This window comes from Mustela lutreola, chromosome 5, assembly GCF_030435805.1.
Source record: "Mustela lutreola isolate mMusLut2 chromosome 5, mMusLut2.pri, whole genome shotgun sequence".
Taxonomy (NCBI): Eukaryota; Metazoa; Chordata; class Mammalia; order Carnivora; family Mustelidae; genus Mustela; species Mustela lutreola.
In genome coordinates, this window is record NC_081294.1 from 91,823,417 (window position 1) to 91,836,659 (window position 13,243).

At 38.2% G+C, this 13,243-nt stretch overlaps 1 protein-coding gene across 3 annotated transcripts in view; it reads left to right on the top strand.

The window, feature by feature from the left end:
• The window catches only part of IPO11 (importin 11), a 210,303-nt gene that overhangs the window by 12,203 nt on the left and 184,857 nt on the right, over positions 1-13,243 (top strand). For all 3 annotated transcript variants that reach the window (XM_059175081.1, XM_059175079.1, XM_059175080.1), the window contains exon 2: positions 12,195-12,338. In XM_059175081.1, coding sequence (XP_059031064.1) covers positions 12,201-12,338 — 138 coding nt within the window. In that variant the 5' untranslated portion in view covers positions 12,195-12,200. The remainder of the gene's footprint in view (positions 1-12,194; positions 12,339-13,243) is intronic.

A 13,243-nucleotide genomic window follows, 5' to 3' on the forward strand; every position in this document is an offset into this window, starting at 1 on the left:
AGAACGCCAGTGTCATCTTCTTCCCCTGGCTCTCCTTGAGGGGAATAAGAGTTAGGATGCTTGGAACATACTGTTTGGGGTGTGGTATGGACTTATTACCATCAGGTGGCACTACAGGTTACTTGATTTCTTTTTATATCTTTAGTAGGAATAGTAGATCTAGTAGTTTGTTACCTGCTAAAGAAACAAACTGATGTAGATACTGGGATGCAGAATACTTAGAAATGAAATTAAAGACGGTTTTGCTAACAGAAATTTGTTTTCCTTTTATGTAATAGTCGTGTACTGTATGCAATATACGAAGCTTGAAGGAAAGGAGATAATAAATATGAATTTTCAGATTAGTTTAATTTTTCTCAGATGTTAAATCATTTTTTTTCTTTTTTAAAAAATATTTTATTTATTTATTTATTTGACAGAGAGATCACAAGCAAGCTGTGAGGCAGGCAGACAGAGAGGGTGAAGCAGGCCTTCTGCTGGGCAGAGAGCCCAGTGTGGAGCTCTATCCCAGGACCCTGAGCCATGACCTGAGCTGAAGGCAGAGGCCTAACCCACTGAGCCACCCAGGCACCCCTCAGATGTTAAATATCTTAAAATACAGTTTTCATAAACCAAATAGTAAGAATATTAAATGCCTTGTAGAGATGACTACTTGAAACTGCAGTTTGACCTCAACACTCAGTGTCCTGTGAGTTAGGACGGTTGTGTTTTTGGTAAATGTTGCCATTACAAATTCAGGTAATATGGCAGAACTGTTGCTTATCTACTTCTTGTGACTGAAAGATGAAGTTTTTAATTTTTCTCTCGTGAACTGTTATGTTGACAGTGCAATAATTGACCACATTACTTACTTAACTGTGGTATCTTTAATATATTGCCATGATTTTTTGGTATGTACTTGACAAGAGAAATAAATGAGGATTTGCAGCTCTTCAGAATTTGGGATGTTTTAGGACAGGAAAGAGAAATCAAGCAAATACTCCCGTGGAAATTCAGAGCAGATATAAAGGGAAAAATCTGGACCCTTTAAAAAGGTATTTTTTTTATCACTAAGGTTAAATTTTTAGACTAAAAGAATCCATATAACTCCTGGGACTACCTTAGCACAACAACTGTGTACAGTTTGATGTGTTTCTTGTCTTTTATTCCTAGGTGTTTTTATATTTGTATAGTCTTACACCTATATTTTTGTAGCACTTATTATTTGACATCATAGATATTTCTCTAATTACAAAACAGACCAAAAGAGAGTATTTTTAAATCTTGGTTTAGGAGTCCTGATTTATTTTAAGTCCTGATTTAAAGCTTACTTTTTGTCACCAAGCAAGAATTTGTAGGTCCTTTGAAACTCTTGATTACGTAGAATATTTTAGCAGCAGAGAAGGGAAAACAAGGAAATATCTCCTCTCCTTGTTACATATGTATTTTTGCATATCTTTTACTCCATGGTAGATCAGTCCTTCACAGTCAGCATGAAGTCACATGGTGAATGCTTCAGTAGCCTCAGTGATTCTTTAACTTGAGGGTATTTCAAGATCTGTGGAACTATCTTTGGTCAAAATCCATAGGAACTATTGTATGAAGGGATGCTAAACCACCTATAATGTGTGCACAGAGAAGAATTTTCTCATTCAAACTGAAATGACCTCTGTCAAGAAACAAGTGGATTTGAATGGTGCGATATGGATTTGAACGGGGCTGGTATCTTTGGAATCTCCTTGGTTTGTGTCACAAATTGTATGTGCTTTCATCTTGCTTTTGTTTCTTGAACAAGTAGTCTTCCTAGTTCTGAAATGACATCAGTTATGGCTGTTGATACTCCAGCCACATGTTTTTTACTTCTTCAGTTACTTCCTTGTTTCTTGCTGACTTTGGCGTTTACATAGTCAAGGCATTTTAAAAAACCCAAACGGTTTTATTAAGGTATAATGCACAGACCATACAGTTGACTAACTGAAGGTGTTCAATTCAGTTGTTTTTAGTGCATTCGCAGAGTTGTGCGACTGTCACTACAATTTTAGAACATTTCATCAACCCAAATAGAAACTGCATCCCAGTCAGTAGTCACTCCACATTTTCCCCCGATCCTCCAGCCTAGACAACTACTTATATACTTTTTATTTTTATAAATTTGTCTGTTTTGGACTTTTCAATAAAAGAGTTTTCATGTGGTCTTTGACTGGCTTCTTTCACCTAGCATCATGTTTTCCGGGTTCATTTGTGTTGTGGCATGTTGCAGGATTTCAGTCCTTTGATTGCCAGATACTGTTCCATTAGATGGAAATACTGCATTTGAGCTGTTTTCACTTTTTCTGTTATAATGTTGCTATTAACATTTTTGTACAAATGTATAACAAATGTAGATATAAATCTTCATTTCTCTTGGGTATATACCGAGAGGGAGAATTTTTGAGTCTTACACAAACTGTTTAAGATTTTGAGACACTGACAGGCTTCCAAAGTACCTACACCACTTTACATTTCCACCAGCAGTGCGTGAGAGTTCTAGTTTTTCCACAGCTTCACCAATACCTTGTATTATGTCTTTTTGATTGTAGCCATATTAGTGGTTTTGATTTCTGTCTCCAATGGCTAATGATGTTAGGCATCTTTTCATGTTTATAGACCAGCTATTTATCTTTGTAGAACTGTGTATTCAAATCCTTTGCCTTTTTTTAATAAACTTTTTTTTAAGAACAGTTCTAGGTTTACACTTAATTAAGAGGAAGGTACAGAGAGTTCCAATATACTCCCTGCCCCTACACATGCACATTCTCCTCCATTACCACCATCACTCACCATAATGGTACAGTTTTTCACCAAGGTTGAACCTACTTTGACATATCATAATCACTCATAGCACATAGTTTCCTTAAGGGTTCTCTTTTGGTGTTGTGTGTTCAGTGGGTTTGGACAAAGGTATAATGACATATATCTATCATAGAGAATTTTCACTGCCTTGGGAATCTCCCCTCTGCCTATTTATCTCCCCTCCCACCCAACTGATTTTTTCATTGTATCTAGTTTTGGCTTTTCTAGAGTGTTAGTTGAAGTCCTACAGTGGGTAGCCTTAGATTGGCTTCTTGCACTTAGTGATATGTATTTTAGTTTACTCCATGTCTATGTATTTTAGTTTCCTCCATGTCTTTTCATGGCTTGATAATTTCTTTTTAGTACTGAGTAATAGTCTCTTGTCAGGATATACCATAGTTTGTTTATTTGTTCACCTACTGAAGGATATCTTGGTTGCTTCTAAGTTTTGGCAATTACGAATAAAGCTGTATAAACATGTATGCAGTTTTTTTGTGGACATAGTTTTCAGCTCCTTTGGGTAAATAGCAAAAAGTGCAATTCCTGCATTGTATAGTTAGAGTATGTTTACTTTTTTTTTTTTTTAAGATTTTATTTATTTATTTGACAGAGATCACAAGTAGGCAGAGAGGTAGGTGGGGGAAGCAGCTTCCCTTCTGAGCAGAGAGCCTGACGTGGGGTCTGATCCCAGGACCCTGAGATCATGATCAAGCCAAAGACAGAGGCTTTAACCCACTGAACCACCCAGGCGCCCCTCTCCTCTGGTTCTTTTAAATTGGAAGCCGAGTCTAGAGTCGTGGTTAGTTTTTTTTTTTTCTTTTTCTTAGATTTTATTTATTTATTTGACAAGGAGAGAGAGAATGAGCAAGCATAAGCAGGGGGAATGGCAGACAGAGGGAGAGAAGCAGGCTCCCCACTGAGCAGAGAACCTGACACTGGGCTTGATTCGAGGAGCCTGGGATCAGGATCTGAGCCAAAGACAGACACATAACTGACTGAGCCATCCAGGCCCCCCAGAATCCTGCTTAGATTAAGGTGTATGATACTCTGTATTTTAGAGGTGAGCTTATATACTTCTTATTACATCACCTGGGGAGGCACTTAAGATCAAGTTGTGAAGCTGTTGTTGATACTAGGTTTGTACTACTATTGGTTGAGCTGGTAACAGATACCTGCATTTTAAAGGTCTGTTTCTTCACTGCATTTAGCAAGTAATCTATTTGAACACAGTGGGAATATTCTGTTCCTAAAAATTGTTCTTTCTCTTAATGGTTTTAGCATTGCTTATTGATAAATGTCTGAATAAGTTATTTCACTGGGGGAGCCTTTTTTGATTTTGAAACTTTTTTTGTTCCATTTTTGCTGTATACCTTTTTTTTCTAAGTCATTTCACTCACCACTTTAATATTTAATAGTGGTGTGGGGGTATTGTTTGTGTGGCATTTTTTTTTTTTAAAGATTTTATTTATTTATTTGACAGACAGAGATCACAAATAGGCAGAGAGGCAGGCAGAGAGAGAGGAGGAAGCAGGCTCCATGCTGAGCAGAGAACCTGATGCGGGGCTCAATCCCAGGACCCTGAGATCATGACCTGAGCCGAAGGCAGCGGCTTAACCCACTGAGCCACCCAGGTGCCCCATGTGTGGCATGTTTTAAAATGAAGGACAAATAAAGATAATGTAGTAGAAAATCATCAGGGCTAAAATTAAAGTCCTTGCAGTACTGGGAAGTACTGGGAAGTCGGTACTGGGTACTGGGTACTGGGAAGTTGGTACCAGGCAGGGGTGCTGAGTTTTCCCTTGTCTACTTGTTTGTTTTAATAAAAATTAGTAAATTTCCGATTATAGGCACATCTATAAATCTTTGGACTTTGGATTTTTCCAGAATTTGGAAAGTGACTTTCGCTAATGAGCTTAGAAAGTCCAGTTTTGGAGTATGAGTATTTTCAGGCTCTCGGTCACTTATTTCTTGGTTGCTTAGACCCTAATAGTATTAAAGACTACAATAACTCCAGTAATAAACTGAACTGAGTTGTAAAATAGTGAGGTAAAGTGCCTGTCCTTTTAATTTGCACCTTCTTCTTTTTTATTATTCTTGGAGAAAAAAGAACATATATTTATGTTTATAAGTGATAAATTTATCAAAATTTGGTTTTTGAATAATTCTCTTTTATAGTTTAGTTCAGAACTAATAAAATATAAACATTTTCACCTCTTGCCTATAAAATTGAAGTTAGGCACATTGATGAAAATCAGAGCAACCTCACTGTGTACATTATTAATCAGGAAACCTAGACATTTATTTATTTATTTATTTATTTATTTATTTATTCATCAGGGGTGGGGGGGTAGAGAGAACAACAGAGGGAATACAAGCAGGGGGAGTGGGAGAGGGAGAAGCAGGTTTACTGCTGAGCTGGGAGCTCAGTATGGGGCTAGATCCCAGGACTCTGGGATCATGACCTGAGCTGAAGGCAGACGATTAATGACTGAGCCACCCAGGCGCCCTGGCATTCATTCTTTTAATACAGTGAGAGGATTTCTGTTACTATGCAGAGACATTTGTACATCAAGGACACACTTGTACTTCTGCTGTGAGAGACTTTCTTCACTGGCCTTCAGGCTTATTTGGTGATGGTCTCCATGAAAATTCTTTCAAGTTCTTTGAGAAATACCTTTAGCTCTTCCCAGGAGTTAGTCAGTGTCTTGAGGTTTTTTTTGAAGTCAAGCCATGTGTCTGCTCATTACAAGTGGAAATAACAGTAGCAACCCTATTAAATTTCTGCATGCTAGTTCTAAAAAAGGGTATTGAAGGTTAGTTTCCTGGGTGTACCACCTTCTAACCTGACTGTGAGTAGTCCATAGTCATGTATCTTTTCAAATCTTTTCAAATGAACTTTATTTCCACACTGTTATATTTGAATGATTGAATACATTTCTCCCTGTTCTTCAGTTCTTCATCGCCATGCTGTCCTTTGAAAAGAATTCTACATTTGAGTACTTATGAATATTGACTGCATAGAAAACATGATCCTTTTAGATAATAATGGATTCAGGAATCTTTTAATTTTTTTATTATTTATTTATTTATTAAAAAATATATTTTTAAATTAACATATGGTGTATTATTAGCCCCAGGGATACAGGTCTGTGAATCGCCAGGTTTGCACACTTTACAGCACTCACCATAGCACATACCTTCCCCAGTGTTCATAACCCCACCACCCTCTCCCTACCACCACCGGCCCTGCAACCCTCAGTTTATTTTGTGAGATTAAGAGTCTCTTATGGTTTGTTTCCCTCCCGATCCCATCTTGTTTCATTTATTCTTTTCCTACCCCCCAACGCCCTTACGTTGCATCTCCACTTTAAGATTCAGGAATCTTTTTGACTGTTTCTTCAGGAATCCATCATGTGTGAACACAGTGTGTTTGTAAAAGTGTTGGGGAAATCTAGTGGTGTGGTGAGGCCATTTTCTGTTCTAGTAGGGAGAGCTTGTGTCTCAGAGATTTGGTTATCAGGCCTTGCTCTACTATGTCGTGGTTTGCTCTCTGACCCTGGACAACTCTGTTGATAGCTATAGGTTCTTTGTCTTGCATAACAGGGATATTATTCCACATGCCAGATTTGCTTTTATAGTCTTGTTATGGCATCTTTAAAATACTTAATAGGCTCTAGCAATATGGTATTTTAAATAATATATTCTAGCTCTGTCATTCCTGAATCATTATTTTTGATGACGCATTTAATCTGCAATTTAGGAACTGATTGCCTTTTAAAGTCTCCTTTATAAGTTAATTAGCACTTAGTAATCTTTCCAGTAGAACGGCTGAAAGGTTGCTTCTTTCTCTGACCTAAAAGCCTTTTTACTCATTAGATGAACCACTCATAATATTGTTTCTGTGGAGGAAATATGCTCTGGATTCCAGCCGGTATTCTAGAAACTTACTTTTTTTTTTTTTTTTTTTTTTTTTTAGATTTTATTTATTTATTTGACAGAGATCACAAGTAGGCAGAGAGGCAGGCAGAGAAAGAGAGAGGAGGAAGCAGGCCCCCCGCAGAGCGGAAAGCCCGATGCGGGGCTCGATCCCAGGACCCTGGGATCATGACCTGAGCTGAAGGCAGAGGCTTTAACCCACTGAGCCACCCAGGCGCCCCTAGAAACTTACTTTTTAGAATTAGATTAGAATAGCTCTCTCTGCTTCCCACTTCACTATCTTCCAGAATTTGGGTAGAGAAAACGACCTTTCTGGTTCTTACTGTTCTAACAATGATCAAAGTGCTTGGCACAAAATTGATTCTCCAGGAATATATCTTTGTCCCAGGCTGGATGGGCTTCTTGGGAATTATGTTCAAAAGCAGAACACAGAGGGACAAGATTTATGCTTCTGTGGAAGACCTGGATGGAGCAAGATACTGGAGGGAGGTAGGGATGGAAACTCTAACAGCTTCCATTAGAATAGGTGAATGGTGAATGTAAAGCCAAGCATAAAGGATACAAGTGTATAGATTACAGATTGCCTTGCTGTGAAAGTTCAGGCAAGTGTGAAGATAGGTGTGTATGTGAGTGCTCCGACTTGCTGTAGTTAAAAATTGCTCTGGAGGTTGACAATAGTAAGTGATTTTATTTTGTAAGTAGCACCTCCCAAAATGTTAAAACCAGTAGGTGAAAGAATGTTTGTAGGGGGGTAGAATATTCCTAAGGTGTCGTCCAAGCATCACCCATAGATTATTTGCTAAAGTAGTGAAGAAATAAACAGACCTATAAAAGGAGAAGAGATTTGTCTGTCACCAGTTCAACGACAGACATGGCCTTTTTCTTTTTTCTTGAAGAGTAGGGTGGGTTGGGTGGGATGAACGCTGGTAGAACCTTTTGTCTATTATATTCATATTTTCACATATTCATCCCCTGGCTTTTTTGGTACATGTATAAAAGTCCATACGCTTTTTTTCTCCTACAAGGTCATACATGATATGTTCCTGCCTACTTCTTCAATCTCAGCTGGTTCCATTTTCCGTTTTTCTCATTAAGTGTCAATTACACGGACTTCTTAAGTTTGTTTCTAATCTTACGGCCTTGTTTCCCATTGTTTTCCCTGTCTGGAGCTTTGTTTTCCGATCTTTGCATGCCTGGGTCTCTTGTCTTTCATGCCTCTTATAAATGTCACTTAATAGAAGCCCTCCCTCTCTGAATATGCAATGGAAACTTGCAGTTGATCTTTAACACTATTGTATTTTCTTCATATTACTACCTCTGGTTTTTTCTTTAAAAAGAAAAAACTTTTTTTTTTTAAAACAAAGTCACTTCCTCTAGAATGTAAGTGGTATGAAGCCAGGGAAACGGCTTTGTTTGCTGCTTTACTCCCAGCCCCTGAAACAGTGCTTGGTACGCAGCAGGCTTTCAGTAGTTTTACTGTATAAATCTTGTTAATTAGCCACCATGTGGTTCTTTATAAAGTACTCTTTGATTAAAAATTGACTGCTTTCCTTTATGCACCAAGTACCTGTTAAGCAAGCATAGATCATGTATCTTGTTGGGCTCCTGGTACTGCAAAGTTGTGGTAGACATCAGTTCTGTCCCTCAAGGAAGACAGTATTAGCTACTGATTAAGGCCAGTGGCTTTGGTGTTCAAGTCTAAGCCCTGTATTCATAGATTGTGGCCTTTGCAAGGTAAGGTCTCTGAGTCTTTAGTTTTCTGCTTAAAAGGTTGGGATAAGGGCGCCTGGGTGGCTCAGTGGGTTAAGCCGCTGCCTTCGGCTCAGGTCATGATCTCAGGGTCCTGGGATCGAGTCCCGCATCGGGCTCTCTGCTCAGCAGGGAGCCTGCTTCCTTCTCTCTCTCTCTCTCTGCCTGCCTCTCAGTGTACTTGTAATTTCTCTCTGTCAAATAAATAAATAAAATCTTAAAAAAAAAAAAAAAAAAAAAAAAAAAAAAGGTTGGGATAATAGTATCTACTTCTTAGAATTATTATTAGGAATAAATAAGTGAATAAAAAAAGCATTTAATACAATGCTTGACATATAATACATATGCTCATATTTGTGCTTAATTTTTTCTTTTTAATTTTAGCTGGCTGCTCTTCCATTTATTGGGGAAGAATCACTGAATTTGTGTTTTTCATTTAATAATAATGGTTCCTTATGAGATCTGCAGATCAGTGCTGTTCTACTCTTCTTTGTAGGAACGTATAATAGAACTGCTTGACATTTTGTCATCCACTGCATTAGCTGGACTTTGAGATGTACCTTAGTTTCAGATGTTCAAAAGTCATGCTTCTCAGACTTTGGCAGTTAGAAGATTTACCTGAAGAACTTACTAAGAACTTACACATTTTTGACCTCCAGCCCCTGTCTTCACAATGTAGGTTTGGAGAGAGAATTGGGAATTTTTATTTCTGGTATGTGTTGCTGGTGTTGACAGTCCTTGGATCACATTTTGTGTAAGACTTTTCCAGACTTGTGCTAATACCATAGCCAGTGGCCACAGGTGGCTACTGAGTACTTGAAACATGGTTAGCTCAAAATAAGATATGCTTTAAGTGTAAAATACACAGGATTTTGAAGACTTATTATTAAAAAAAAACAATATCTAAATTTTTTCAAAATATTGATTATATGTTGAAATGATAATATTTTGGATATATTGAATTAAATATGATATAATCTTAAAGATAATTCCACATCTTTTCACTTTTTTTTTTTTTTAAGATTTTATTTATTTATTTATTTGACAGAGAGAGAGAGACATCACAAGTGGGCAGAAATGCAGGCAGAGAGGGGGAAGCAGGCTTCCTGCTGAGCAGGCAGCCCAATGAGCAGCTCAATCCCAAGACCCTGAGATCATGACCTGAGCCAGAGGCAGAAGCTTAACCCAATGAACCACCCAGGCGTCCCTTTTCTTTTCACTTAACATGGTTGCTAGAAAATGTAAAATTGCACACACAGTTTGCTTTTGTGCCTTGCGTTATATTTCTCCTAGACAGAAAAACATACTGCCTGTCTCCTTAAAATACCTGTAAAATACCTTTACAAGGCTTCTGTAAAGTAAAAGGCTCTCAGGTAGCCTGTCTTTGAAATCATACATGACCAACAAGCCCTCTAAATTCACTTGTTTTCAAGTGATAACACAGAGACTTAAGTTGTTGAGGGAACTCCAAGTTAGTGAAGGGGCAGTTTATAAGGTGTCCTTCTCAGTTCTAAAATACAGACAAGAACAGACTACCAATTTAAAATCTCTACCTCCATGTCCATTGCTAATTGCTAGTATTTTGTCTGATTCCAGTTTTTGTGTTCTAGCCCTGCTTTACTAACATAGGCTTTAGAATGGTTAGTTTTCCCTGAAGTTTGTAATACTTTGGGTCATTTCTTGTTGAGTTAGCATTTGGGACCTTCTCTTGTCGTTAGTAATTGCAGTTTAATTACAACTCTTAGGAAGTGTTTGCTTTGACTATGTTTATGGATTAATGACCTATAGACTTTTACTATCTGGAACAGTTTTAAGTTTTAGATACAACTACAATCACAAAGGCTAATTCTCAGTCATTCCTGCACTGAGGTTTATTTTCTCTTTTTAGCTTTTGATTTTAATCCTACTTCATATAAGTGTATTGTGAAGAATTATACATAATTGGTTAAGCATACTGTTTGGGGAAGATTAGAAATAATGCTGGAGAATTCAATAAATTGCTAAATGAATTTTTAGAATGGCTTCAGATGCCTTGGTTAGGATTAGATGATCCAACTCTTAAGATCCCCTTCTAACTTAGGGCTTAAATTCTTGTATTATATTTTGTATTTGTTGATTTAGTTCTTTTTTTTCCCCCACAATATTTCTTGTCTATACATTGGTCTTTTACAAAAAGTGTTTTGGACATATATTTTTGGTGGCGTATGAAATGGGATTCTGAGGTACTTAGCAGTGAGTCAAAGAACTTCTTTTTCATTTTTCTTCCTTTTGATCTTAACTAGGGAAAAGTAGTTAATTCTTTTTTTTTTTTTTTTTAAAGATTTATTATTTATTTGTCAGAGAGAGAGCGAGCGAGAGCAAGCACAGGCAGACACAGTGGAAGGCAGAGTCAGAGGGAGAAGCAGGCTCCCTGCGGAGCAAGGAGCCCGATGTGGGACTCGATCCCAGGACGCTGGGATCATGACCTGAGCCGAAGGCAGCTGCTCAACCAACTGAGCCACCCAGGCGTCCCAAGTAGTTAATTCTTTTATAACACTTACTAATTTCTTTTTTTTTTTTTAAAGATTTTATTTATTTATTTGACAGACAGAGATCACAAGTAGGCAGAGAGGCAAGCAGAGAGAGGAAGGGGAGCTCGATGGGGCTCTATCCCAGGACCCTGGGATCATGACCTGAGCCAAAGGCAGAGACTTTAACCCTTTGAGCCACCCAGGTGCCCCTACTAATTTCCTTTTAGAAACTAAGAAGCCTTTCTTCTTAGTCTAAGGCAGGCGGTGGTACTCAGAATTAAGTAACTTTGGTTTTTGTGTGTGGGCTTCTGGTTTGTTCCCAGTATACTATTATCTTCTATTTATGGAACAATGAAGGCATTTTCCATTAGAAGAAAATTGATTTGGGGATGCCTGAGTGGCTCCGTCAGTTAAGTGTCTGCCTTCAGTTCAGGTCATGATCCCAAGGTTTTGGGATCCAGTCCTACATCTTGCTCCTTGCTTAGCAGGAAGCCTGCTTCTCGCTCTGCTTGTTTCTCTCTCTGCTTGTGCGCGCTCTCTGACAAATAAATTTAAAAAAAATCTTAAAAAGAAGTAAATTAATTTAAGCAAAAGCGATTTGAAGGGGTGCCTGGGTGGCTCAGTGGGTTAAGCCGCTGCCTTCGGCTCAGGTCATGATCTCAGGGTCCTGGGATTGAGCCCCGCATCAGGTTCTCTGCTCAGCATGGAGCCTGCTTCCTCCTCTCTCTCTGCCTGCCTCTCTGCCTATTTGTGATCTCTGTCTGTCAAATAAATAAATAAAATCTTTAAAAAAAAAAGCGCGATTTGAATTACTGGGATTTTAAAGTCAAAGTACAGGTGATACATAGTAAAAAGAGAAATCCAGCAGAAATATGCAAGAGAGGGGCACCTAGGTGGCTCAGTGGGTTAAGCCTCTGCCTTCAGCTCAGGTCATGATCTCAGGGTCCTGGGATCGGGTCCGTATTGGGCTCTCTGCTAATCGAAGAGTTTGCTTCCCCCTTCTCCTCTGCCTGCCTCTCTGCCTACCTGTGATCTCTCTCTGTCAAATAAAAAAACAAAATCTTAAACAATGTGCAAGAGTAGGTAAATAAGGGAAATATGGGAGTAATTCAGAATATTGAAGCTTTTTCTCCTTTTTGTTAGTTTTTTATGTATATTTATTCAAGTATGTTGACTTATCGTTACCAGGTTTCCATGGATCTCAATAGCGCCAGCACTGTTGTTCTTCAGGTCTTAACACAGGCCACCAGTCAGGATACTGCTGTGTTAAAACCAGCAGAGGAGCAGTTGAAACAGTGGGAGACACAGCCAGGTTTCTATTCAGTGTTGTTGGTAAGTTGTTCTAAAATAGTTTACTATTCTTTTTAATAAGATAGACACTACTGTTTTAATTGTTCTAAGAATCTACTTGTATTGGTAGTTTACTTTAGTGAAACTGATCTAAATGTCATTGCCACTCCCATTTATTAATTCTTTGAAGTTGTTGAAATGTTTGTTGATTGTTGAATACATAATTGAGCAGGCTGTTGGTCGTTTTCTGCTTGGAAGGCAACACTGCTCTACTCTTATTTTAACATGTTAATGCTGACCTCAGGATTGTAGGTAGTACACGTTTGTTCACGTTTTGTTTTCCTTTTTGCCCCAGTTAATATATGTTGTCAGAGTTGTTCAGGTCTCTCCACGCAGCATCAGCCTGGTCTACCTGGCTCACTATGTTACTTTAAAACATGGTTTTCTTTTCCCCTTCTAAGAATTTCATTTTCTTGACACATTTGGTCTTTTCCTGGGTGATAATAGAAAATAGTATAGTAATTAACAATATATGCTTTAATTAAACTTTACTAGGAGTTCAAAGGTTTTGGTTAATCAAAATTATTTTTTCTTTTTTTTTTTTTTTTAAAGATTTATTTTATTTATTTATTTGACAGACAAAGATCACAAGTCAGCGAGAGGCAGGCAGAGAGTGAGAGGAGGAAGCAGGCTCCCCGCAGAGCAGAGAGCCCGATGCGGGGCTCGATCCCAGGATCCTGGGATCATGACCCGAGCCGAAGGCAGCGGCTTAATCCACTGAGCCACCCAGGCGCCCCCAAAATTATTTTTTCGATGCCAGAATAAAAGAATGTCTTTTTGTATTGAGAGTCTTTCTTTCTTTTCTTTTTTCTGAAAATTTTAGAACTCTGGTTAATGTTTGAGATTTGCTTTTGGCAAGGGCAGGGAGGCTACCAGCTAGATCACAA